The sequence below is a fragment of the Mus caroli genome, unplaced genomic scaffold (assembly GCF_978045245.1).
Source record: "Mus caroli unplaced genomic scaffold, Mus_caroli_1 scaffold_10, whole genome shotgun sequence".
NCBI lineage: Eukaryota > Metazoa > Chordata > Mammalia > Rodentia > Muridae > Mus > Mus caroli.
The window spans coordinates 3445969-3473583 of NW_028227265.1; the positions used below are offsets into that span (position 1 = coordinate 3445969).

The window sequence follows — 27615 nt, forward strand, 5'->3', positions numbered from 1 at the left end:
AGAAACAGGATCCAGGGACCGTATAGAAAGTCCTTCTGCAAGCTCACTGCCTTCTCTGGGTTGCGACCAAACGTTTTCCAGCTCTGAGGTTTCCAGTGTTGAGGCAGGCTTCTGACAGGGGGATGGAGGTACTCAGGGAAGTCTGTTTCATTGAGGAAGAACTGGCTCCTGTTGCATAGTACAGAATGAATGAGTGACAAATAGTAACAAAATATTAATGGCCCTGGTTGGTTGGTGTTTTAAATACCTTTTGGTTAAAAAAAAAAAAAACCCATACAGCAATTTGCATTTCTCTCTTCTCATCTGGGAGCGCTGACTTCAAGTGGTCCCACGTCGACTCTCTGCTTTAAGATGTGGTGCCTATTAAATGCTGTGAACTGACTGAATGTGGTTAGTGAATTCACAGGAGGGTCCTGGGAGGAGAGGGAAATACGTCCATCTTCCACAAACACTGAATGTATTGATCAGGGTTTTCTAGAGGAACAAACTGATAGGATGAATCCCTCTGTGTCTCATTCACATGTGTGCGAGTGCACACACACAGACACATACACACGCAAATACATATATGCATATACACATATACATATATACATATACACATACACACATATACATATACACACATGTACATATATACATACATGCACATGCACAAACACACATATCACACATATATGGGATTTATTAGAATGGCTTACAGGCTATGGTCCAGCTAGTCTAACAATGGCTGGCTACTCATGGAAGGTCCAGAAATCCGGTTGTTTTTCAGTCCATGAGTCATCTAGTCTTCAGTACACTCTGGAATCCTAGACAAGTAGGCTTTCATGCCAGTAAAGGAATGGACTCACTAGTGAGAACAAGAACAAGCAGGCAGAGAGCAAGTTTCCTCCTTTGTGTCCTTTATATAGGTTGTCCACAGAATTAACCTGCGGCCCAAATTAAAGGTGGATCTTACCATCTCAAAAGATCCAGATCAAGTTGCTCTTCCCACTTCAAATGATTTAATTAAGGAAAAAATAATCCCTCATGTGTACCCAGCCACTGGGGTTTTAGTTCATCTCAGATGTAGTCAAGTTGATAACCAAGAATAGGGCTCACACTTCACACCCTAGAGCTGGGGCCATGTGGTTTCCTTCTGGCGATTTCTCTACACCGTGGTGCCTGCTCTGTGCTGCTGACATGGATAGTCTGAATAGGTCCTCACGAGCCGTGGCTGCCTGGCCGGGGCCATGTCTCTCTCTACATAGGTCTCAGTATGAGCTTTATTACGTTGATTTATTGTTGTTGCTGTTGCCAATGGAAACCGAGAGATGCAACCCAGCACAGCTGCAAGAAGCCTGGGAAATTCTCACCTTAGGGACCACCGTGCAGCTGATGCCTAGCCCTCAACAATGAGAAAGAAAAGAGTTTCAGGGCATGTCAGAGTGATGTGACGTTACCCAGTTTATTAAGCAGAGAGATGAGACAGTATGCACAGGGGAAACATTTAAAAGGAGAATGACATAGGGAAACTGTAGTGTACTCCTAAAACATAAACGTGGGCTTCTTAAGAGAGAGATTCCCCAGGGGCCTCAGCCAAGGCTAATGTGATTGGAGTCTTGTGAAGTTACCTCGCCCAAAGGACATAATTTATAAGCAGGTGCAAAGAGTGAGCAGAGTTTACAAAGGAAACAAAGTTTCAATTTGTCTTTTGATATGAGCTGGTTTCTTTGTTTCTCCAAGATCTTCCTTTCTAATGGTATGGAGGGTCTTAATTGAGTTTATGGATGAGATGGGGGAGCTGAAGGGGTTAAAGTCAGGCTCTTGAACACTCTGGGCCTGAGTCACCTTGGTTCATGTGACTTTTTTTCTTTTTCCTTCGAGACAGGGTTTCTCTGTATAGCCCTTGCTCTCCTGGAACTCACTCTGTAGACCTGGCTGGCCTTGAACTCAGAAATCTACCTGCCTCTGCCTTTGCCTCCCAAGAGCTGGGATTTTAGCCTCCATGGTTTAGATGTCTTTTGTAAGAAGAGCATTGTCTCTGTGGGCAATGTCCATCTTACCTGTTGTGAAGCTTCTTGACTCCAGTCAGCAGGAACCATAAAGCAGATCCCAGGGTGGGGTGCCTCTCTCTTAAGTGTCCCCTCTGTTTCCTTGCCCTGATATCTGGCCTCGTTATCACTCGGGAGAAGTAGATTGGGGGTGGGGGGGAAGACAAGTTGATTTTGCCCTCTGGAATATTAATTAGGGAAAGAAAATCCGATTCCTCTTTTAATCTCGTATTCTCTTTGGCTCATCCGAGATGGTTGCAAATCATGTAAAACAGACCCCCCCCCCCATGACTTACATATATGACAGTGACACACGGAAGCCACTGGAATATTTGCTCCCTGGAGAAACAGCTCAGCAGTTAATTAGCCAGGATTTCTGTTTGCCTAGGTAAACCTAGATGGCTGTTTTTTTTTTTATTATTATTGTCTTTTACGAAGAAATTCTGCTTTATTGCTGGTGAGAGGACCCAGAGGCTGGAGCACATTTTTATAATTTAATGTTTCCCAAGCGTCATTAACAATGGCTTGCAGGAGGGTTTCTCTCCCTCCCTCTCCCGCTCCCTAGCACTCCCCAGCTGTAGCTCGCACTTCAGCATTTCCCATATTCAGGATTTAAAGTCTAATTGTAGATCTATAATAAACCCATAGTTCTAGAATATGATTTAGTGGGGAGGGAGGGTACCAGTGTGCACCTTACCTGTTCTCCTGGCAACCCCTCAGTAGATTCTAAGGTCTGTGCTGACTTCAGCTCTCCCCCCTACCCCTGTGAAGTAAAAATCATCTTGCTCATTGGAAGGACAATTCCTGGTCAGATAAGACACCTGCCCATCCGTGAAACGTAATCCAGAAGGATTTCCCTAGTTAGTTTCTGCTCATTGCCTTGCATCCCGTCCCTTAATGGGCAGAGATGATTCTAGAATTGCTTTACTCCAAAAATGAAGCCAAAGCCCAGGATGTTGTGGTGGATCGCCCAGGGGTTCATACAAAATTCACAGATTTTTCTTCCCCTTACAATGATTCAGTGAAGCCCACCTCATGAGGATATCGGTGCTATTGGACTTAGGAACTCACAGCCTGAACCTTAACAATCCAGGGTCAACTACCAATCCTCAATAATACAATTAAATGATCAATGTGAGTGTGTTAGAAGAGGAACAAAGGAACCCAAGTCCATCTTTTGGGGGGGGGTCCCCGACATGAGTCAGTGGTCCTGCCCACCCTTGTCTCAGCTCCAAGCCTCTCTTGTAAGGCTTCTGACACACTATAAATTGTTTTCAGGAGGCAAGTTTTTCCTCTGAGTGTTGAGCCTCCTTCTCCAAGCAGGAGATACTCGGGGGAAATTCTAATTTCTTATAGTCCACCCTTCCTATAGCCTGACAGCCAAAGAGGGAGCACAGGTGGGTCTTTAGGCTGCATTCACTACTTCCAGACAGGCATTGCTAGGCTTGGTGCTTTCTGGTTCGCCAGCCAGTAAGCTCCAGGGATCTGCCTGCCTCTGCCTCCTCAGTGTTGGGATTATAGGCATTCAAGGAAACACTTGGCTTGTATACATTCTCTGGGGGATCACACCCAGACAAATGCTAACTGACAGAGCTCCTTTTCCAGTGTATTTTCTAATATGTGCTGGTCATATTTACCCTACTCTACCATCGTCACCAGAACTATCAACTACGCATGCTCACATCGGCTGCGCATGCTCAGTGACTGCCGCCCATGTTCATTTCCTATTGCTGAGTAATGAGCTGCCCCAGAATCGGTGCATGTGTGCGCTGCTGCACCATAGTTTCACAACTTGGGTTCTCTGCTTGACATCTCAGCGGGCTGAAATCATCGTGATGTGACCTCCGGTCTCGGCAGAGGCATGAGGCCCTCCCTGTATGCCAGTAGAATTCAGTTTCATGTTGCTACAGGACTACAGTCCGTCCTTTTTGGCTGCCTGGCCTGTGGGACACATTCTGCCTTTGAGGACACCCTTAGGTACTGGCCATGTGGCTCTTTCCTGAGCCATTGAGGAGGGCACTGGATTCCTCCGAACCACACCTTCAGGCTTTCACTGTGTCTCTTTCTTCTTTAGACTCCCATGGTCCTTTTAAAAGGTTCTTCTAAGGAGGACAAACCTTTCAAACTGCACATTAGTTTAGATCAGTTATTCAGTTGGAGATGCTCATACATCTACAGAATCTTCCTTCTCTGCCCCTGCTGCCCACATTCCCAAGGAGGAAGCTGCTCAGAACCCTCAAACCTCAGGGACCTCCTGTCTGAATGTGTGAGTGTGTGTGTATGCACGAGTGTGTGCTTGAGTGTGTTTGAGTGTGTGTACACAAGTGAGAGTATGGGTGGGTATGTGGGTGACTATGTGTGAGAGTGTGTGTGACTGTGCGTGGAGTTGAGTGTGTGACAGAGTGTGAGTGTGTGTGTGTGTGTATGTGTGAGTGAGTTTGAGTGAGTATGGGGGTGAGTGAGTGTGTGAGTATGTGTGAGTGTATGTGTGAGTATGTGTATGTGTGGCTGAGTGTGTGTGAAAGAGTGTGAGTGAGAGAGTATATATGAGTGTATGGGGGAGTGTGTGGGGTGAGTGAGAGTGTGTGTTTGAGTGTGAGAGTGTGCACACAAGTGAGAGTGTGTGTGTGTAGGTATGTGGGCGAGTATGTATGAATGAAAGTGTGTGTGAGTGTATGTGGGGGGTGAGAGTGTGGGTATGTGTGAGAGTATGTATATGGGTGGGTGAGTGTGTATGAGTGTGAGTGTAAGGGTAAGTTCGTGGGTGTGTGTGAGTGTGTGCATGAGTGTATGACTGTGTGGGTATGCAGGTAAGTGTGTGAGTATATGTGTATGTGACTGAGTGTGTGTGTGCGAGTGTGTGTTTGAGTATGTGTGGGTCAGTGCATTTGCACTGATATAGTTATCCATCTAGGTAGGATTGAATAACTGAGATACACCACCCACCTTATTATATAAACATCCTATTTTTCTTACACATCTACCCCTAAAAGTAAAATATCACTTTGACTCATAAATGTAATGTATTTTCCTCCAAATGAAACACACTGTAAAATAAGTGTTTCCTTGGGCTTAGTGATGGATGGATATCTTGCCACCTTTGTTAACACACCCATTGGTTTGTCTACTGGGCAAATCTTGAATGTCTGATGTGCTTTGAACACAGTGAGAGGAACTGGCACCCCCGCCAGGAATCAGGAGCTGCCCTGGGAAACAGTAGGAACTCAGACCTGTACCCACAACACACTTCAAGGACGTGGCACCCGACCCCGTCTCCGGAGTCTCACTGCATTGGTTTCTCTTTAGATGAGCTTCAGAAAATAAAAAGGAAAAAAAATCAGAAAAGGACTTATGTCAGAGTCCACGAGGTGTGGATCTCAGAAACACCCATTTGATGGGATATGAGAAACTTATTTCTTCAAACAGAGCACATTTAAATCTGATCTGAAAAGCCCAGCGGTGAGACTTGGACCAGTTTATATTCCGTTCATTCGCAGGCTCTTAGCCAGCCTGCCCATAAATTCCATCTTAAGAGCTGCCCCGAGTTTCTCAGGAGACAATGCTGAAACCACCCCTCTTTAGAGTGCTTTTGTGAGAGCTGAAGTGCCCTGCACGCTCTCATCTAAGCCTCCCCCACCCCCGGCCCCCAGCACACGTGAAACGCAGCAGGACTGTCAGGCTATTAGACGGTTTTATTCCTGCCTCATAAAAATATTTCAAAACCTGGGGGAGCTTTATGAAACCGGCTCTCATCAATCCATACTCTCTCCAATTTAGGGGCCCACGAGACACATCACAAGGCAATTACGGGTGCTCGTTTTGAAGCAAACATTTCTGTGGCGGATGCTTCATTATCCGTGAGTGATAGATGGGCTAAAGCCCTCATGTCCTGGGGGTGCAGAGAAGGCTAAGCTGTTAGGAGCACCTGCTGCTCATCCAAGGGACCCTAATTCCATTTCCAGCACACCCACACAGGGTGACTCCCTACATGTAACTCCATCTCTGTGTCCTCTTCTGGCCTAGGCCGTCGTCACTGAACACACCTAGTACACACACACACACACACACACACACACACACACGACCTTTAAAGAATCAAATAAATCCTGACCTCTCTATCTCTCTCTGAAACTGGCATGGATTTGTGAGCCTGTGTGTATTTCTGGCTGTGAGTATAATATATGTAAATTCTTCTTCCTTTCTTATTTTTTTTTTAAGGCAGAGTCTCATGCTGGCCCCAAATTCATGATGGGGCTTCTGCCTGTGCAGGTACCTTGTGCTCTTCCTGCATCCTTATATGACAAGCAACCAGAGGGGCTAAGACCCGCTCAGCTCTGAGACCCCTATGACTCTAGAATGATCTTGCCTGAAGCTGGCAGAACTGGGGGAATGTTGGCTCTCTGCACATGAAGGAACAATTCCTGCCGGTGGCCAAGCAGCCTTCCCGTCCATACTTTCTGAGAAACAAGTGTGCACATGTGTTGCTTGTCACACACCAAGTTAAGCATGTGTGAAGAGAAGAGTGAGCCCCAAGAGTCCTGTAGTCTGCCTTTCCCTATCAGCAGGAACTGGGAATATCTGCAGGGCTTTTCCTAGGGAACTGAGCAGTGTCTGAGATTGGGCCTTAACATGCAAGCTCACACCTGAACTCAGGACACCTAGGTACTGCCCAAAGGGCTGATTAATAATACATACCCAGTGTGAGTCAGCTAATGGCGGCTGGCACCTAGTATCTGGGAACTCAGAGCAGACAGTGACATAATCCCATAGATAAGCATTTCTGGAAAAATGCCACATTTGTGTGGCCTTATGTAAACATAACCTTGAGGTCAGAGGTGAGTCTTCACCAGCCTCTCTGTGCAGACGATGAGGCTTAGGGAAACAGCAGCCCCTCCTAGCAAGGTCCCATCTGATGGCATTCTCACCAGCCCTGCCCCCGTTCCTGCTTGCCCCCAAGAGAACTCTGACACCATCCCCTCTGCCAAGCTGACTTTCTCAAGGGTGTGATTCCCATAGTGTGGATGCACCTGGTAATACCCAGCGTCTACTGCGTGTTTTGTATAAGCTACCGACTGATGTTTTAGCCACAGTTCTTCGGATATGATTCTAACAAACCCACAGTGAGACATCTTATAAGTTCACCCAGGTTTCTCACTTGGCCGTTCCTGGGAGTAACAGGCCCGCAGAGGAGGGTTTAGTTTGCTTGTTGGTTTGTTTGTTTGTTTGGGTGTTGTTCTTTAACAGACAAAATCAGAGTCCAGGCTTCCAACCACCATCTGTACCACTAAAGGGCAGCCATCTCTATTCATATATACCTAAATCAGGCTGTCCTACTGTCACTTCTGTTGCTATGACAAAATACACTGACAAAAAGCTGCTTAGGGAATAAAAGGCTTATCTGGCTGACAAGTCAGGGTATGGTCCATTATGGTGGGGAAGTCAAGGTGGGGACTTAAAGTGTCACAGCCATAGTTGGGAGCAGAAACAATAAACATCCAGGTCTCTGCATGTTACTCAGCTGCTTTCCTCACTCTCACGTGGTCCAACCAGCTTAGGGAATGGTGCTACCTGAGGTGGGCTAATTTCTAGACCAATTAACAAGCAAGATAATTCCCTACAGACATGTTCAGGGTATCGTAGATCGTTCACTAGTAAGACTCTGCCTGGGGGATTCTAGGTTCCGCCGGGTTGATAGTTGAAACTAACCAGCGACACCGTTCCTCCAGCATGTTCCTTCACTCGTGTTGGCAACTGGTGGACCACAGGGCTTCTTTCTGCCAGCTGATCTCACTCAGCGGTCTCTCTGCCCACCAACTCTCCAGCAGCCACCCTTTCCCGAACAACACCCCACGCACTCCATGCTCAGCCATCACAACACCCAATTACCCGGTAGAATGAAAACTCTTAAAGCTTATAGTTACCCGGTCAGGTTTATGTATCAATAAAATCACAATTTAAAAGATGCCAATACAATAATTTCAGAGCCAATTGATAATGATAAAAGCTTTATCCCAATTATTCTAACTTTATGATATAATAACTGTGTCTGGTTTAAGCCACGCTGGTTCACATCCACCTCCATTCTCCTTTCTCCTCCCCTGAGATGCACTCTTAGCTCCGCCTCCTTTTTCTGTGTCCAATCACAGGCTTTTTGCTGCCCTAATGTGATTGGACAGGGAAAATCCTGCAACACACCTCTGTCCTCTGGTCTGAATTCTAAGGTGTATGTGAGGGGTGGGGACCAGTTCCTCGGACTCACTGCAACGTTCCTATTCATGCTTATAAAGTGGTTTTATGGCAGGGCCTTGAGCAAGGTATCGGGAATAGCTGGAGTGAGACCGGATGCCTGCCTTGGATGAGCCTGGCGGAGGGTAGACCCTAGTCAAATAGCTATATATATGGATACATGGCTATATGTCATTTATCTGAGATCACGGTCAGACACGGCCTCTTAGTGAGATCTAGAAACATAGTATAAACAAGACACACGCTGCAGGCAGCGTTGTGGGATTACAGGGCTGAAGAAATCCCTGTTGCTTAGTGTTGTACTAACTTTTCCTGGGGAGATGCCGGCAAATGTCTGTTCACTGCCGATAAGACCAACCACGGATGAAAGGAGCAAGTCTGCCCAAGCCTAGTTTGTGTGAACCAAAGAGTTTATTCAGGTTCCTTACAGGAGAACGGGGGAGCACCATACGGCCACATTATAGCGGATTCCCACCCTGGCACAGATGATGGTTTCTTGATCGAGGCTGCAATCATCCTTCTGTGTCCTGTATTCACACAGCATCTTCTGAGATCACACACAGCTGGGATAGAATTCCATATATCTGGGAGGATAGTATAGGAAGGCGTGGCTGATCTCAGGCGAGGGTCTAATGACCCTCCTCACTCTTTCCTATAAAGGGGCTCTGCCAGGTTCCCCCTTGGTGAGGGTCTCCTGAATCCTTTCAGGCAATCATAACTTCTCTGAGTATAGCGTCAGTGGCTCGTAGGAAAGTAACAGTGTCGGTTCCTAGAGTGCATGCCTCGTGGGCACAAAGCCCCAAGGTTCCAACCTCACACTTCACACTATCGAGTGTGGTGGTGCTTGCCTGGAATCTCAACAGTCAGAGACAGAAGTGGGAGCATCAGAAGTCCATCTCACCATGAGTTCAAGGCCAGCCTGTACCTCAGGAGACCCTGTTTCAAAAACCAAATCCAAACCACAAGGTCAACTATGACAATGACTAATGGCATCGGGGCTGTCGTAATTCCCCAGTGCTGCACATACAGGTGGAGTACTGTGGCCCTTGCTCAGTGCTCACCTTTTGTGGTTTGTAACCGAAGGCTCTAAGTGCAGAGACGCTCTTTAGTGGCCTTCATGAGAAGGCCACTCGGTGATGGAGGCAAGTCACCACACTTCTCAAGCCACCTGCTGTCTCTCTGCAGGAACCATGGAGCACACAGCACATCCCAGCACTGTTCTCAGCCTTCTGCGGCCTCCTGGTCGCCCTGTCCTTCCATCTGAGCCGGCAGAGCAGTGATCCTTCCGTGCTCCTGTGAGTAGCTGTCCTGTATTCCCTGTGTGTTTAAACGCATGTCCATATGTCTGTGAGTATTGAGGTCAGAGGTCAACCTTGGATGTCATCTCTCTGGTGTGGTTCACCATTTTCCTTTGAGACACGAGTCTCAGACTGGCCTGGAGCTTGCTGACCAGCGAGATTCAGGGCTCCACCTCTCTGGCACTGGAATTAAAATTATCACACGATACCACACTCAGGATTTTTACCTGAGTTCTGGAGGTCTCCAGTCCCATGGTTCTTTCTCTCCCACGCTATGGGTGCACTTCCTGCTGCTCACTGAAGTGGACCTGGCCGTATGGTGCTATCTGCCCTTTGATGCTTACTTTAAGCAAGCTGGCTGCATACAGGAGTAGAGAAATGCAGGGCAGACTGAGACTCGAGGGCAAACTTCCAGCCAGATTCTGCCTTTGAGTTCTGTATTTGCAATGAAGGTCCCAGGTAGCCGGGTGCCGCAGCCCTGGGTGGACTTCTTTTGCTGTACTGTAGGAAAAGCCATTGTCACAGTGGCCTCGCAGGATGCACGGAGTTCCCACTGTTGTCTTACTCTAGAGGTCACCCTGTGGAGAGCAGATCCACAGCCTTGAAAGGGGGCTTTGTTTTCCTTTATTTCTTCTTGTGCAGCCAGAGTCTCATATGTATGCCCACCCCCATGCACATATAAGTAATAACAACTGAATGAATTCAAAATTAAAACCTCCTTACGGTCTCCTGAGTGTGTCCTGAACCTTACGGTGATGTTTGTGTCAAGTCCTTAAATGATTGTAATCTCTGAAGTATAGATCTGTGTATGGGGGCTGGAGATCCTCCGAACAATGTCAAAGTGAGTGTCAGATATTGATAACAGCATGTCCTGAAATCTGACTGAATTTATATAACCTTTTAACTTAAGATAATTCTGTGGGAGTTACAGATACCGACGTATTAGGCAATTGGACACCTTAGGGTGAGAGCATAGACAAATAGGGAAACAGAGAGAAAGCTGAGCATGATTTTAGTGTCATGCGTGTGCCTGGATGGCTGCCTTCTGCTGGCAATATTGGTGAGGCTGTAGCTCAGCGGGTTGGAGGAAACAGGGGATCCCCTGATTCTGACACAGTTCCGAGACCCTTAGGGTGCCTGGCCACTTTTGTCAGGATAAAATTTAAGAACTGAAACATGGGTCAGTGAGAGTGCTCGGCTGGGAATTGACTCGGGCAGCCTGAGTGTGATTCACAGAACTCACATAAGGGTTGAAAGGAAGACTGGGTTTCCCTCAGAGTCCCATGTGTGTGCCCACCCCCGCACACACACACACACACACACACACACACACACACGTAATCACAAGCACATGAATTTAAAATTAAAACATCCTCAGCCGGGCGTGGTGGTGCACGCCTTTAATCCCAGCACTCGGGAGGCAGAGGCAGGCGGATTTCTGAGTTCGAGGCCAGCCTGGTCTACAAAGTGAGTGCCAGGACAGCCAGGGCTACACAGAGAAACCCTGTCTCGAAAAACCAAAAAAAAAAAACATCCTCATGATCTCCCGAGGGTGTCCTTGTTTTGCAGTGGGCTTGGTTTTGCTCCTTGTGGTTGTGAGACCTAAGGATCACATGGCCCGAGACACGTAGTCTATGAACAACAACCTGTATTTTTTTTCCATCTTAGGTCCTTCATTCAGTGTAAATTGCTTCCTAAATGTTTACATCAGAACCTGGAAGAGTCGGCTACAGACCCTCTCCCTCAGAGGATGAAGGAGTCAGTGGTAAGACCTCAGCACGGAATGACCTCCTGTCATAGGGGACCTTGCTTGTCTGCAGGGATGAAGTTGCCAGGATACAGTGAGCTAGCTGGGTCTGGAAAGGCAGGAGGAGGTCCCTGAGTCCAATCCAGACTTACCTCCCAGGACACCTGAGCTGTCTGTCCTGGCCCAGTCTGTAGATTATTTCCAAGATAGATGCTGTCCTGCAGACCAGCTGGTCAGTGGTGGCAGTCTGCTTGGGTTTCATCAGGAGGTACATTCACCAATTCTGTCCATCCCTGGTACCAAACAGTAGATAAGGTCTGTCTAAATAAAGTCTCATTTCAGAAACACACAGTAGGACGACTTTCCTGACATCTACTGCACAGTTCTTCTGCTAGCTCAGGCACACTGAGCTCAGAGCACACTTTCCTGGGTGCTTGGATTCAAGCTTGGTATCAGCACAGTCCCCTTGCTACATGTCCCTGGGCTTTGAACTTTGTAGCGTCAGTAGTTGCAGAGAAGAGCAACTATCTTGGCCAGAATGGACAGAGGATACAAAAGAAGGAAGAGAGTAGCCTTTCTGTTTCCTGTGCATCAGGAAAATGGCTCTGAGGACTTGCAGGTGTACTTAAAGCAGGTGTGGCCTCTTCAGTATTGACTACCATTAACATTCTGTAAAATGCTAGCTGCTGGCTATGTCAGCCTATTGATGCTGCTATTCTGAGGGTGGAAGCCACGGTTCATGCTCTTCTGTCTGTTTTATGAAGGACAGACAAAAGCAAAAAGCAGATGCACTCAGTGGTCCCTTGATGCTAATTACTTGCAGCCAGGACTGTGTCTTATTTATCCTTGCCTCCACAGAGAGGGGCCGGGACACACAGCAAGTGTTCAGTACATCCTGTTGAATTTAGGTGATGTAATTGTTGTGTACCATTTCAAGAGAGTGTCAGGGAGTTGCAGCCCACAGGATTTCAGGTTCAGGCCTATGTGCTAAAGCTAACACGGTTTGACTTTTAGCTTTTTGAGGGCTCATTTGTTTGATAATTGATGCAGAAGGGTCCAGCCTACAGTGTGCAGCACCTTTCACCGGACAAGTAGGCCTGGTCTATAGAAGCTAGCTAGCTAAGCATGAGCCTACCGAGACCTGCTCAGCTTAGGTCCCATAGGTAGTGACATGAAGGGACTGAAGAAAGGAGACACAGGCATACATACAACGAAGCTGGCATCAGGTGGCTCTGTAATGCCACTACTGCAACCGGGAAGCTCACTGTGTAGTTTTGTACAGCATGTCAGGCTAGGGAGCTAGTCTCAGCAGGGGAGAAGTCTCAGTCTGTAAGCCTCCGGATACAGGAAGCCACAGTTGCTAATATCTTCACACACTGATCAATCATTCCTAAACACTGATACTCGAGGCTTCTGAGGAAAGCGTTGGCCGTTCCTCTTGATCCTGGACCCAAATGGGTAATGGCTTTTATAATTTTCTATGGGTCAGTTGGCCTTGGGGTCATTGACATGGCTGTGCACATGTCAAAATACACATTCTCTCAACTGTTTATCTGCTCTGAGCTTCCCCCATTCCCTACATGAGCCAATACATAGTGTTCCTTGATGGCTTCTGCTTTGAGTCTCTGCTTTGACTTCCCTCAAGGATAGACAGTGAGCTGGAAGTGTAAGCAGATACCCCCACCCCCACCATCACCCCTGCCCCCATCCCCATCTCAAAGTTGCTTTGGTTCAAGTGTTGAACACAGTGACAAAAAGGAAATTGGGGCGGTGTCTGAGGATGCTTGAGTGTGCAGCGGCGGCGGTGGGTGGGGTAAGGACATCTCAGTGTGAGGCCAGGAGGGTAGCCCAGGAGCTGAAAGACAGAGAAGACACTGCTGGAGTGTGAAGCTGAGCACTCAAACTGAAGGAGGACATTGGCCTTTCAAGCAGCGTGTGTAGCTTACCTGCGAATGTTGGACAAGGGGCCTCAGACAAGACTTATTCCCCAACCACCATAGATTTCTGAGCGAATATAACTCTCCTAATTCCTCCTGGATGTCATGGCTAATGGAGATCTGTCACCACTATTTCATTTATTCTAGTAAAAATCGACCTAGCAAGCACAGGGCGATATATATGATGATAAACTTGCCCGACAGACCCTGAGAGCATGGCTTTAGTGTGGTCAGAGGATAGGAATTAGTTTAGTCAGATGATACGAGTTACCTGTCGCTTTCTTTGCTCTTCGTGGTCTTTTAAGAAAATCGTGTATACATTTATTATCTGGCAGAGGAGAGTGGGCAGGTAGGCCACAGTGTGCCCATGGAGGTCAGAGGCCAACTCGGTGGAGTCGGCTATAGCCACCTTTACATGGATTCGAGGGACTGAGTCCGGGTCATCAGGTTTACCTGAAGACACCTCTTCCCACTGAATTCTCACGGCCCCACCCCCCACCCCCTTTCATGCTCTCATATAAGCTTTGTCCATTGGAAAATCATGACGTGTTAGGTGATATAGTGGGTTGTCTGTGCTTATCTCTCTGAGGAGTCCCTGTCTAACCATAATATTTCCATGGGATTATGAGATCTGCTCTCATAGGCTAGTTTACCCAACCAACTTTTGCTCCAAGTTAAAAAAAAAATGGAAACAAAAAACCTGCCTTCTGTCTCTGATTGTGTCTCTCCCTGTCCCTCTGTTCCTTTTTGCTTTGTCTGCCTCTCTTCAAACTTTGGTTTGTATGAGAATCTCCAGGACCTTCATTAGATAGTGGTTTTTGCTTGACTCATTTGGCCAGCTCTGGGTCCTGGGCATAGACATTTTAACCAGAACATCCTACCTTTTCCAAGACTGTCCATTGAGATGCGCTGCTGGAGAAAGGAGAGGCCAGTGGGCTGGTGGGTTTCTGTAGGAGCAAGATGGGATGGGTCGTGCACACAGACCTCACCCTCAAAACTTACCCTGTAAGTAATGGAGATTAGACTTGGTCCTTAAGATTTGTGATGTCCTCCGTCCCCGTGCCTTGTGCACACGGCCCTCTCCATGTTCATTCTCAATGGTCAAGTTTACAGTTACTTACGTTGTATTCAGTTAGTATGGACCAACGCGTCGTTTTTCAAAAACCTCTCATCACTGTGAATAAAATTCAGACAACTTCCAAACTGTTCGCTACAGTATCTAGATTTTTCAGATTCCCTCTCTGGCTGTCTTTAGGCTGTGCCGTGTTGCAATAGCTCCTTATGCTTCTTTCATGGGAGAGGCGTGAAGTCCTGCCAAAAAATGCCTCAGTACAGCTGGGGAGGTGGCTCAGTTAGTGAGGTGCAAGTCTGAGTTTGATCCCTAGAACCCACATGTAGAAACTGGATGTGAGATGTGTGTACTTGTAATTGCAGCCCCATGCACACTCTGGGGAGATGGAGATAGGCTGGTCCCTGGGGCTTGCTAGACAGCCAGGGTAACTTACTTGGTAATTTCCAAGTCAGTAAATGACGATGTGTCCAAAAAAAACCCCCAAAAACCCAGAATGGGTGGCTGAGGAGGAATGATTCCTGAGGCTGACATCTAGCTTCTGCCTACACACACACACACACACACACATGCACATGCACAGAGACACACATATAAACATACAGACACATATACATATAAACACATATGCAAAGCTAGAGCCCAGCCCAGCTCACAACAGTGGGAAAAAAGGATGTGACCATGGGCTGAAGGTGCACAGATGTGACAGGGAGGTGAAAGGAGGAGGCCTGTCAAGATGGATGTAAATGAAGCCCCCTTTACAAGGGGTGGGTAGTTGTGGGAGGGAAGACGGAGGTTTACAAACTGCCGAACATTTCACAATATTTTTTTATGCTTGATGCAGTTTAAAACATTCCCAACGGAATCAAATTCACAGCTTCGGTAAATGATCTCAAGGTCTATTTAGAAAAACAGCAGCTCGTAGTTTAAGGAAGACTTGAAAGAGAGAGACAAGAAAAGTGAGATTATTGCTTTGAGGTTTAAGACTCTATATAAAAAAAGGCTGAATCATGAGAAAAGAGAAAGAAAGAAAGAAAGAAAGAAAGAAAGAAAGAAAGAAAGAAAGAAAGAAAGAAAGAAAAAAGAAAGAAAGAAAGGAAGGAAGGAAGGAAGGAAGGAAGGAAGGAAGGAAGGAAGAAAACCTTTGTGCCCAGATTGTTGAGCTATGCAGAATAAACAAATGTAAATCTGGGGCATGACAGTGTTGCTTCACAATCTCTAACTCAAGAAGAAAGAAAGAAAAGAAAGAAAGAAAGAAAGAAAGAAAGAAAGAAAGAAAGAAAGGAAGAAAGACCTTCCAAGATCAGGGTGAGATTATCAGCTCTAAGGAAGGCAGGAAGGACTCATCGGTCATGAGAATACACCGTGTGAAAATTGAGTGTCACAATCAAGAGTCGATTATCCAGTGTGCGGCACCCAGCAGTGGGAGGGAGAAGGAGTTTTATGTGCTAATCCTTCAACAGACACCAGGCTGTGTCATAAAGGGATTAGAGAGTTTCGGGAAAACAGGAGAGTGGGTTGGCAAAGAGGAGGAAGTCCACCCTGCACTGGGGCAGATAAGCTATCCAAACTGACTTGCCAATTAAAAGCAAAACAGTCTGAATCAAATGAGCCGCCACTGTTATAAACAATAGATGACTAAGGATGAATGTGGACAGCTAAGGGGTTGGAGTAAACAGAGTCGGCAACTCTTTGTTCAAGGGCGTGTGGGGGAATTTAGCCTAGGTCTTCATCTCTTAGACAGTGGAAACAGTTCTGGGGCAATGAGGTAAGGTGTCCAGTGAAAGGCCACCCGCCGTGAGCCAGGACACTAAGGTCCACCCTGTTGGGGTGAGAATGAAGGCAAAGAGGTCAGCGTACTTGTCCTGGCTGCCCCAAAGTGACAGGAACACCCACCCTGTTGATCTTAGCTGCAATAGAAATCCTGATTCGTGTGAATCTGCAGAATGTTTGTGAAGGCAGTGTTTGTGAGCTGTGTCACAGCTTTATGGGGTGACCTTGGCAAAGGAGAGGCACCTCAGCTGTAAAGAGCAGTTGCTGTTCTTCCAGAGGAGCCTAAGCCTGGTTCCCTGGGCCACATCTGGTGACTCCAGCCTGATTGTAACTTCAGCTCCAGAGGACCCAGCGCCCTCTTCTGGCCTCTGTGGGAACCTGCGTGTAAGCAGCACGTTCACAGAGATGCACATAAATAAAAATTTAGAAATAAATCTTAAAACTTGAGCATTTACAATAACAAAATAAAATGGACCACTGTGTCCCACCGTACTTAAAAGTCAACCCCAGTGAATTGTAAACTCAGAGATGGGAGAAAGGAACCTGAAGGCCCCTGACTCACCTTTTCTACCAGGCTTTGTGATGTCACTGCTTAGGAAAGGAGAGTTTCAAACACCACATACACATACACACACATATACACACACATACACATATATACACACATACACACATACATATACACATACACACATACATATATATGCATATACACAAACACACACATACATACACACACATACACACATACATATATACATGCATACACATACACACACACTAGAATTCATCACTGCTTCATAAATTAGGAAATTGTGGCTTTTGGTTTACTGTTTTAAATTAGAAAGGAGGGGTATAAGAAAAACAAGACACAGAATAGGGAGGGTAATTATTTGCAGAGAAGAGCTCTTGACTGCACAGCCAGTCCTATAGTTAAAACTAAACCATCCTGTCTCAAAAAAAAAAAAACAAAAACCAAAACCAAATATATATATCAAACAAACAAACTAAACCATCCTTCAGAGACACACACCCAGAATGCAGCAGGGTTATCATAATTTTAGAAAGCAGTTTAGAATTTTCTTTAAAAAGCTAAGCCCCAATGTTCCTTATAACCCAGATATTTACACAAGAAAAGAGAACACACGTGTCTAGAGATACATCATGAGTATTCACAGCAGTTTTATATAGAACAGTCACAACTGGGAGCACATTCCAATGCATGTTCACCGTGTGAATAAACACACTGTGGCATACCATGCAAAAGAATCCCGTTCAGCAACAAAGAGGAATAAGTCTGGTAGACAATAACCTGGAACAAATACCAGAAGAATTATACTGTGTGTGGTGGCTTAATAAAAATGGCCCCGGGGCTGGAGAGATGGCTCAGTGGTTAAGAGCACTGACTGCTCTTCCAGAGGTCCTGAGGTCAATTCCCAGCAACCACACAGTGGCTCACAACCATCTGTATCCGATGCCCTCTTCTGGTGTGTCTGAAGACAGCTGCAGTATACTCATAAATATAAAATAAAGAAGTAATTCTTAAAACATAAATAAAAATGGCTCCATAGCTTTATATATTTGAAGACTTGGTCCCCAGTTGATGAGCTGTTTGGAAAAGATTAGGAGGTATGGCATCGCTGGAGGGTGTGTATCACTTCAGGTAGGCACTGAGATTTTAAAAGGCCATACTTCTTGCTGTCTGCTGCCTGTGTATTAGGATATAAATCCCTTAGCTACTGCTCCAGCACCATGCCTGTCTGCTTCCCAACACGAGTTCCATGGACTAGCTCTTTAAAACTGCTAGCCAACATCCTCTTTATAAAAGTTGTCTGGGCCATGGTGTCTCTTCACAGCAACAGAAGTGACTAAGACTGAACCAAAAGAAGCCAGACTGAAAAGTAAAAGAGCCTACTATGTGATTTTTAATGTTTATATAAAAGCACCTACTATGTGATTTTATGTATATAGCATTATGAAAATCAGGTCAGAGTATAAACACGGAGCAGATCAGTGTGAAGAGAGGGATAGAGTAGGCAAAACCGGAAAGGAAACCCCAGAACCAATAAATATGCATTTACATTTTAATCATTAAATTATCAATCAGTGGTGACAGTCTTCCAGAGGTAGGTGTGTGTCAAAACTCATCATCCTGCAACTGGAGAGGTAGATTAATGGTTAAGAGCAGTGGCTGCTCTAGCAGAGAAGCTAAGTTAAATTCCCCAGCTCCCACGTGGCTGCTTACAGCTGTCCATAACTCCAGGTCCAGAGGACCTTGGTTGTCTTCTGGCCTGCACAGGCACCAGGTATAAAAATAAATAAATCTTAAAATCCCATCAGGCTTTGCATTTTAAATACATCAATTATACCTCAGCAGTGCTGTGTAAAACTTGGAACACGGAAAGGAAATGGGTGGAGAGAGCAGTTTGCAAGCTGAGAAAGTCCGTGGGGTGATTTGTGTTTTGTAGAAGGCGCACTCACATCTGGAGAACCATGCGCGGCGCCAGGCTGGGCTGAGGCTCAGTGGGTAGAGTACCTGCCTAGCACACACAAAGCCCCGAGTCCATCCCTGGTGCTATGTAAACCAGGTATGGTGGTGTGTATGTCTGTGATCTCAGAATGTGTAAGGCAAAGAGGGGTTCAAAATCATCCTCAACCACGACGCAAGTTCAAATCCAGCCTGGAATAGGAGAGCCTGCCTCTAATTAAGTAATCGGTTAGTTAAAAGTATTGCTCTAACATGCTATCCAGCTTGTTAACGGAATTGAAGTAATTTTCACTCACGTTTGCCCTCCAAGAGTAGGAGAATGCCAGCTCTCCAGAATTATCTGCCCCACACTCCAGCTGATAGCCTGTTTACCTGTTTACCCTTCAAACAGGAAAATTGGTCGATTAAATATGACACAGTTTTAAATCACATTACTTGGTTAAAGCATTAGTCTTCCCTGTGGACAACTATTTAGTGATTTTGAATGGCGTAAACTCATGCCAGAGAAAAGCAGGAATAAGTCAACCATCTTTACAGCCAGAAAATGCTATAATGGCAGACTTGCCCTCTGGGAGGGCTGGTGCTTTGCAAGTGTGAGGAATGAGAACAGGGCCTAGACAGATTCCTCTAGGCTTCCAAATCCGATTTCACTTGCTAGAGACAACGCTAAGATAAGTCAGATCTCAAATCATTGTTTTTTTCCTAGCTAGCTTTAACTGTCAGCCTGGCATAGCCCAGAAGGGAGAAGGGAGAAAGGGAGTGTAGATTGAGGTCTTACCTAGATCAGATTGGCCTATGAGGCCATTTTTGGGGATTGCCTTGTTAATCAGCATAGGAAGGCTTGGCCCACTGTGGGCAGCAACATTCCCTAGGCAGGTGGGCTGGGACTGTACAAGAAAGCTAGCTAAGCATAAGCATGTAAGGGAGCTAGCAACAATGTTTCTCCAAGGTTTCTGCTTAACAGCATTGCTTCAGTTCCGTCTTAACTTCCCTCAGTGGTGTGAGGGCAAGTTGCCCTAATCTAGGCTGCTTTCACTTTGATCATAGTGAAAGAATTGGGTAGTGCATTATCCCTTTAATTCCTCCCATGCTCGCAGTACTCTGACTTACAAGAGAAAGTTCAGAACAGGTACATTGGGTGTGTGACAGGAGAAGGTGTGGGGAACATGGTCTTCCTGAACCACCCACTTTTCCACACCCATGGTCACACCCACCACACAGGGTTGGTGTTTGTATTCTCTTTATTGTTTCCACTGTCTGTCCAGCTTTACATGTTAACACAGGCATCCTGCTAGCAGCATGACAGGGAAGAGACAACACATTATTTCCATTTTAAAATCAATGAAAGAAAGCCAGGCGGGTGACACCTACAGTCCCAAACTGTATACTGACTGAAGTAGCTGGGAAGCCGTAGTTGGCTGTTTGGTTTTGTTTGTCTGTTTGTTTATGGATCTGATGGTTGCATGGAAGTGTACAGCGTGGTCCAAAATATAATGTGTGCAAGGCTTCTGTCTGGTATCTCCAGTTTGTATGTTGACCTCCAAGGCCACCCGGGACCTCAAAGAGACTATTAGCATCAGCCCTGCTTTGTGAGACTCTGTGAGTTGGGGGGCTTTGGGAGGTCTGTGGGGACTCTGTATCCCATCTGAGTTTGTGGGAAGGAACCTTAGGCCTCTTATGTGTAGACATGTTTGTTCTCTCCATGGTAGAGCATATATGTTAATCTACTAGCACCATACCTGCCTCCCTCTCCCTTAGACATCCCCAGTGGGATCCAGTGACTAAGCTAGTGGATGGTGCCATTGGGGTGTTCCGGGGCACATGGGTCTGACATACAGAAGAGCAGTGTGGAGTGTTAGCATCCTGCCGCTGACTCACCTGGCAAGCGCCTCTGAGGAAGCCACGCAGAGCTGACCTCACAGCCAATCTTCTCTTTCTAGAAGGATGTCCTGAGATCAGACCTGGTCATCTGCTCAGCCGCTGCTGTGCTCTCCTTTGCAGTCAGTGCCAGTACTGTCTTCCTGTCCTTACGGGTAGGTGGCCCCAAAGCTCTGCTCTCCCTTGCTGTTCTCTTGATGGGGGCTAGGCATGGAATGAGGGTACAGAGGGCAGAGGAGCCAAGGGAGAGGGTCAAAGAACACACACACAAAGAACTATGTCCACGAGGAGACTCGGGTAACCTCTTTGTGTGTCATCTCCTGTCCCTCGGGGAGTCGGTTTTTTTTTCTCTAAGAGTGATAGGACAATTTGTAATCGCGGACAGTTGTCATTGTGACAGGCTGGGAACAGACACCAGACCTCCATCAGTAGAGAGAGAGGTCACTGTATCTGGGCTGAGCCACAGTGACACAAAGACCATTTGGAGATACACACACACACACACACACACATATATATATATATATACACACACACACACATATATACATATATATGTGTATGTGTGTGTGTGTATATATATGTATATATATATGTATATATATATATATATATATATATATATATATAATCTCCAAGGACTCTGCCTTACAGCTCTTACAGAATATTGTTGCCTTGTCACAAACATGGGACATTCATGGCCACATCGTCCCTGGACTGTTTTATCAACTGAGTGTGAGTGTGCTGTTCTCTACCTCTGGAAAAAAAAAGTCTTAGGGTGTGATACAGGGGGCAGAATTCTCACAGTCTCTTCCAGGGGTCACTTCCCGACCCTGTTCTTAGCAGTTCTCAGCACATAGGTCCTCCTATGAGAGGGAAGAGGGTGGGGGCAGGCTCAGTCAGTACTCTGGCTGTCTTACCAGCCTTCCAGCCAGCCTAGATTACTTAGTGAATTCCAGGCCAGCGAGAGACTGTCTCAGAAAACAGAGATGATGAATGGCCCTTGAGGAATGACATCCAAGATTATCCCCTGACCTCATGCATACACGTGTATGCACACCTCTACATACATAAAATACACAGGCCAAATTAAAAAAAAAAAGCGGGAGGGAAGGCCTAATGGCAGATGCCTACATCACTCACTCAAGAGTTGACTTTTGACCTCTCCGTCCTCTGCAGCCTTTTCTCAGCATCGTGCTCTTTGCCCTGGCGGGCACCGTGGGGCTCATCACCCACCATCTGCTCCCTCAGCTCCGGAAGCACCACCCCTGGATGTGGATCTCACACCCTGTGCTCAGGAGCAAGGAGTACCAGCAGCGGGAGGCAAGAGGTCAGTGTCATAGTCTCAGGAGGGACAGCAAAGCAGTGGGCACGCCTCTCATGGCACAGGGGCACAGCTCTGTGAGTGTGATCAGTGCCACGGTGCCTCACGCTTCAAAGGAAGCAGGGTTCACTGCGTGTTTGCCCATGTTACAAAGATGGAGTCTAGGCGAACAAAACAGGCTGCTCAGGTGGAACAGGAAAGAAAGTCTGTCAAATTAACTATGAAGTTCTGTTAGAATGGTCACTGCTTACTGACTCCATAGGGAAATTAGCATCCATTGCTCATGCTTGAAGGTTACAGTTCTGGTTTATAGTGACTGGGCACTAAGGAGAGAAACACTTGATGCTTGACCACTAACTACCAGGCTCTGGATTCTTGAGTTTCTATGAACGAGCTTTGTATAGACAGCAGCTGTGTCTACACGTGTGTAGCAACTCCCATGGGAGAAATAGCCTGGTGCAAATGGCAACCTCAGAGCTTCATATAAAAAATACATTTCTCGGGAGGCAGAGGCAGGCGGATTTCTGAGTTCAAGGCCAGCCTGGTCTACAGAGTGAGTTCCAGGACAGCCAAGGCTACACAGAGAAACCCTGTCTCGAAAAACAAACAAACAAACAAACAACAAAAAACAAACAAACAAAAAAATCCCAAAACATTTCTTCCGGAAGGTGGGGATGAGGCTCGGTTGGTGGAATCCTTGCCAAGCATGCAATAAACAACAACAACAACAATCCCTTGCACTGTGTAAATCGCATGGGTTGCACATGGCTGGAATCCCAGCACTTGGGAAGTGGGTATAGGAAGATCAGAAGTTCAAGGTTATCCTTAGCCACATAGTTTGAGGATGGCCTGGGCAACATGACCTTTGCCTCTAAATAAAAACAAAATTTAGAAGTATAAACTGGGTCCAACTCTGTAAGCACCTTTGCCCTGCATTTTCCTGCCCCATGCGTGAACAGATGGAAGAGCGAATGACCTGCTCCTATTTTCAGACATTTAAAATGAATTCCCAGGAAATACTAAGGTGTTGAAATTGCCTAGAGCTGCTGGGTGCACATTGTCAGCTCACTCTGACCTGTTGGTTACCGAACATTCAGTTGTGTACCAGGTGGGCGGAGGCACCGAAGGACTCCAGGAGGCTCTGGATTTAGTGACTTAAGCGGCCTAAGGTGACAGGGGAGGTCAGGAAAAGTAATGAGAAGAGGGAAGGAAGAGGTGGTAAGGTCAGTGGTGGCACCATACAGCAAGGAGAGCCCGTCGCAGGCAAGGGATGGCTCTGACTGGGGCCAGAAGCTGCCTGGATTGCAGAGAGTACGAGATGGAGAAGGGGCAATGGGTGAGAAGTGTGTCTGAAACCTTTACCTTCGGAGAAAAAAATGAACGCTCACAACCCAGGCTTCGGTTTCCACAGCTCCTCCCTGAAGGAGAGTCAGGCCACAGGCCCAGGCTGGTGTGCTTTTTAACATTCTCAGTGATTCCATGGTGTGCTGTTTGAGCTCAAACTATTGCCATTTTGCAGACCTGAGTGGGATAGACTAGAGCGGTGCCTTGATAATGGCCCATTCCATAGATGGCTTATGGAGGAGAGTCCTGTCCTGCTTTGCCTTCTTCTACTGTGGTAAACACCAGGGCACTAAGTAAGTCATGAAGGAAAGGGTTTATTTCATCTTATGACTTTCAGGTCCCGCTCCTTCACAGAGGGGAATCAGGTCAGGAATTGAAGCAAAGGCCTTGGAGGAGTGCTGCTTACTGGCTTGTTCAGCTTGCTTTCTTAGAGTAATAGGACACCTACCCAGGAATGGCACAGCCCACCATGGGCTGCCCATTCTCCCACAACAGTCATCCATCTAGAGAATGTCCCCACAGACATAGCCACAGGCCACTCTACTGGAGACAATTCCTCAAGTGAGAGTCCCTCAAGAGTGTCCAATTGACAAGAGGGTCCTTCAGGATTGTCCAGTTGACAAGAGGGTCCCTCAGGATTGTCCAGTTGACAAGAGGGTTCCTCAGGGAGTGTCCCCTTGACAACTGAAGCCACAGTGACACCTGCAGGCAGAGGGTGGATGTTATTTCCTTCTTTCTGCAGCAAATATACCTAACCAAAGAAACTTAAGGAGGGAAGGTTTGCTTGGGTTCTCCGTGTGAAGGAGCACTTCATCTTATCAGGGAAGGTCTAACCTCCCAGGGGCTAGAGACAGCTGCTCTCATGGCATGCATGGTCAGAAAGCAGAGACAAATCAATGCCAGTTGATCGGCTTTCTCCGTTTCCTTCAGCCCAGGCCCCAGGCCGTGGAAGGGTGTTACCCATAATTAAAGAGGGTCTCTCACGTCAGTTAGCCTAATCTACATCATCCCCTCACAGCTATGCCCACAGGCTTGTGTCCCCAGCGATTCAAGTTGACAGTGAATATTAGTTATCGCGGATGGATATTCAGATAAACTAGAAAATACACGGGATTCCGTAACCGAGTGCTGAATCTGGTACGTGGGTGCTATTCAGTAAATGCTGGTTGAATGAACAGACAATTTGCCCGTTGTGCTGTAAAGTCCCAGAAGGAAGGGAGGGTCCCTGAAGGCTGGTGTGTGCAGGGGGTTGGGAGGAGAACCTAGGGAAGTAGAGGGCAGGTGGGAGAACATGCTGAGAAGCCTGCTTGGTGGGGAAACGTGTGCACTTTAATTTTTGATGCATTAGAATAAATGAGTGGGGATTATATTATGTAAATTATATTATGTAAATTGTAAAACACATCGATTGAGAATCTCATTTAAATAGCAATTTTTCCTTTAAAAGAAAAAAAAGTACTATTAACGATTCTGTAACAACTCCCAGACTCGTCGTTCTCTGTGAGCTCTACCTTGCACTGTGGTGAAGCTGGTCTCTTCGGCAGACTGACTGGTTTCTGCGTGTGACAGACATGGCTCAGAGGGATGCCGCCTTCTCTCATGCATCTTTCACGTCTGTCAGAGTGACTGAGAGTGCGGCAGTCAAATAGAAAAAACTGTAATGAGAGGCAGCAGCTTCCTGTCAGCCCAGCCCCTTCCTTCTCTGATGCCTCCTTTCCTAGAAAAATCGACTTCCTCTCGGATAGCCTGTTGATTCTTCTAAATAATGCTTGTGCGTTCATTCTGTGCCTCGGGTGCATCTGATTTGCCTATCTGTCCTCTTATGGAAGAGGCACTTCACTCCCCTGGTCCAGCTGGCCTCTCTGGTTGTTTGAGACCCTTATCTCCCTGTGTCAGGTACCACAGGTGCTGAGCAGCAGAGGTGACAGCTTACTGCTCCGTAGTCAGGATGAAAGCACCCTAAGGAGAGAGGCCCAGGGGAAAAGTAGACTTAGGGAGGAAAGGTTTTAGGGGCTCATGGTTCCAGGGTTTTCAGTCCTCCACAGCAGGGATGATTCTCGGAACAGTCCAGTTCATGCTGGCAGGAGAATGAGGCAGAAGCTATTCTCATCATGGAGGACTGGGACAAAGACGGCGAAGCTGGAACCAGGGATCTGGTGGCACCCCCCCAAAAGCCCATCCTAGGCTGGTGCTCCTCTACTTCAAACAAGGCCCCACCTCCTGAAGGAGCCACACTGTTCCCACACAGATGCAAATAATAAGGACATAATTCCGTTAGCACTAGGGCATGGACAGGAAATTTAAAAGAACAAATTTGTATCAAATGAATTCTAGGTTCAGTAAGGATTTGAAGTGCTGTCAAAATGAAGGAAGGGAGGGACAGGGGAAGGAAGGAAAAGGAAAAATGTGGCTGTTGTCTTAGGGTTTCTGTCGCTGTGATGAAGTACCATGGCCAACAGCAGCTGTGGGAGGAAAAGGTTTATCTCACTCTGGGTTTCACTTAACAGTTCACTATCAAAAGCAGTGAGGGCCGGAACTCAAGCAGGGCGGGAATCTGGAGGCAGGAGCTGATGCAGAGGCCATGGAGGGTGCTGCTTACTGGCTTGCTCCTCACGGCTTGCTCAGCCTGCTTTCTTACACCAGGCAGAACCCAGGGGCAGCACTGCCCACCATAGGTTGGGCCCTTCCCCCATCAATTACTGATTGAGAGAATGGCCTACAGGTGTGGGTACAGATCTCATGGAGGCATTCTCTTAACTGAGGTCCTTTAGCTTGTTTCAAGTTGACATAAAAACCAGCCAGCACAGTACTCCCAAAACAGTACTGGCTGGAGGAGAGGGAGAGGGGAAAAAAAGAATTTTCTAATCCTTACACTAAGATGAAGAGCCACCCAAGGGATGAAGGATATTTTTCATTTCTCAAAAGCTGTGAACCTAGGGCTGGAGAGGCGCTCAGCAGCTAAGAGTGCACACTGCTCTTGCTGAGGACCTGTGCCAGTGGCTCACAACTTCCTGCAAGTTCTGCTCCAGGGGATCTGATATCTTTTCTGGCCTCTGAATATACCTCATATGCTTCTGTGTGTGTGTGTGTGTACATATAATATATACATGGTATATAATTGTATATATATAATTGTATGTATATAATTGTATGTATATATGCATGTGTGTATACATATATGTGTGTACATTATATGTATGTATGTATTTATATGTATATATGTCTTAGCCAGGGTTTCTATTCCTGCACAAACATCATGACCAAGAAGCAAGTTGGGGAGGAAAGGGTTTATTCAGCGCTCTAGATAGATAGATAGATAGATAGATAGATAGATAGATAGATAGATATAGATAGAGAGAGAGAGATTGAGAGAGTACTTAAACATCTCATTGCCTCCTATTCTTTCTCTGTGTTTTATATGTTTTTGCCATGGTGTCATACCTGCTCCATCAAAAATACAACGTACCCAGCAGGTGCCAAAGACAGTCCAGAGTGCTCTTCCAAAGTAGCAAAGATAGCACACCACAGGGCTAAAGAACATGTTTTAGCCAGGATTCCATTCTAACCGCACCGGACAGGCGGTCCCCCTGGAGGTGTACCCCGACCTCCACTCTGATCTGCCAGGTTGCCGCCTTAGTCGCGTGCCTAACTAGTCATCGAACTGGCCGTGTGTCCTCCCTATCACTGGGCGGCCATCACAGGGGAGGGACAAAGTGCCGTGTGGTACAGCTATGGCTGTTCTCAGTCAAGAAAGGAATGTAGAGTCATAATTCAGATGCGAGGGGACCAGAAGCATCCACTGAAGAGGAAACATTTAACAGACCTGACCTGAGACTGAACAGGTCAGTCAGCCTCAAAGGAGAAAAGGAGACCTCCAGGCATGGGATGAGGCACAGGAAGCCCTGAACCAGAATGAACCAGAATGAGGTTATGGAGAAAGTCAAGGTCATGAACTTTGAGATTGTCCTAAGCAGGGTCCAAGAGCCAAGAAGCCCTGTGATATCTTATCTTCTACTTTGGAAGCGCAGCCTATTTATAGAGAATGGAGAAAGGGTGGCATGTGTGTCACCCGGAAGGACTTTACAGCCTTAGTTCCAGCCCAGAAGGTCAAAGAGCAGGAGGAGCTGCAGATAACAGATAGTCCATGCCAGGCGCTAACTCCTGACCAGTAGGGTTTCCCCACCACAGATGCCTCAGGCGTGACCTCCCTCAGAGCCCAGAGCAGAAAGCCTCAATCTTTCCAACCTCTGCTGGATCCTGGTCAGAGCAGGAGATTGGTTTACAAAGCTTGGCAGCATCCTGAGGATTCCTGATTAATTTTTAATTATTGGGAAGACCATTGTAGTCTCACAGGGCACCTAACAAAAACACAACCTGAAAACCCTTTAAGAAAATTTAAAGCCTTGAACTGCAGCGAGCAACCATAAACTTGTAAATGGCATCATTATTTTGCATTCTGTTGCTCGCGGGGCCTCATA

At 46.6% G+C, this 27615-nt stretch overlaps 1 protein-coding gene across 2 annotated transcripts in view; it reads left to right on the forward strand.

The window, feature by feature from the left end:
• Pcnx2 (pecanex 2) overlaps positions 1-27615 on the forward strand; it is a 145394-nt gene that overhangs the window by 49259 nt on the left and 68520 nt on the right. For both annotated transcript variants that reach the window (XM_085843512.1, XM_021170316.2), the window contains exons 16-19: positions 9465-9574; positions 11246-11342; positions 20532-20624; positions 21649-21799. In XM_085843512.1, the coding sequence (XP_085699638.1) occupies positions 9465-9574; positions 11246-11342; positions 20532-20624; positions 21649-21799 (451 nt within the window). The remainder of the gene's footprint in view (positions 1-9464; positions 9575-11245; positions 11343-20531; positions 20625-21648; positions 21800-27615) is intronic.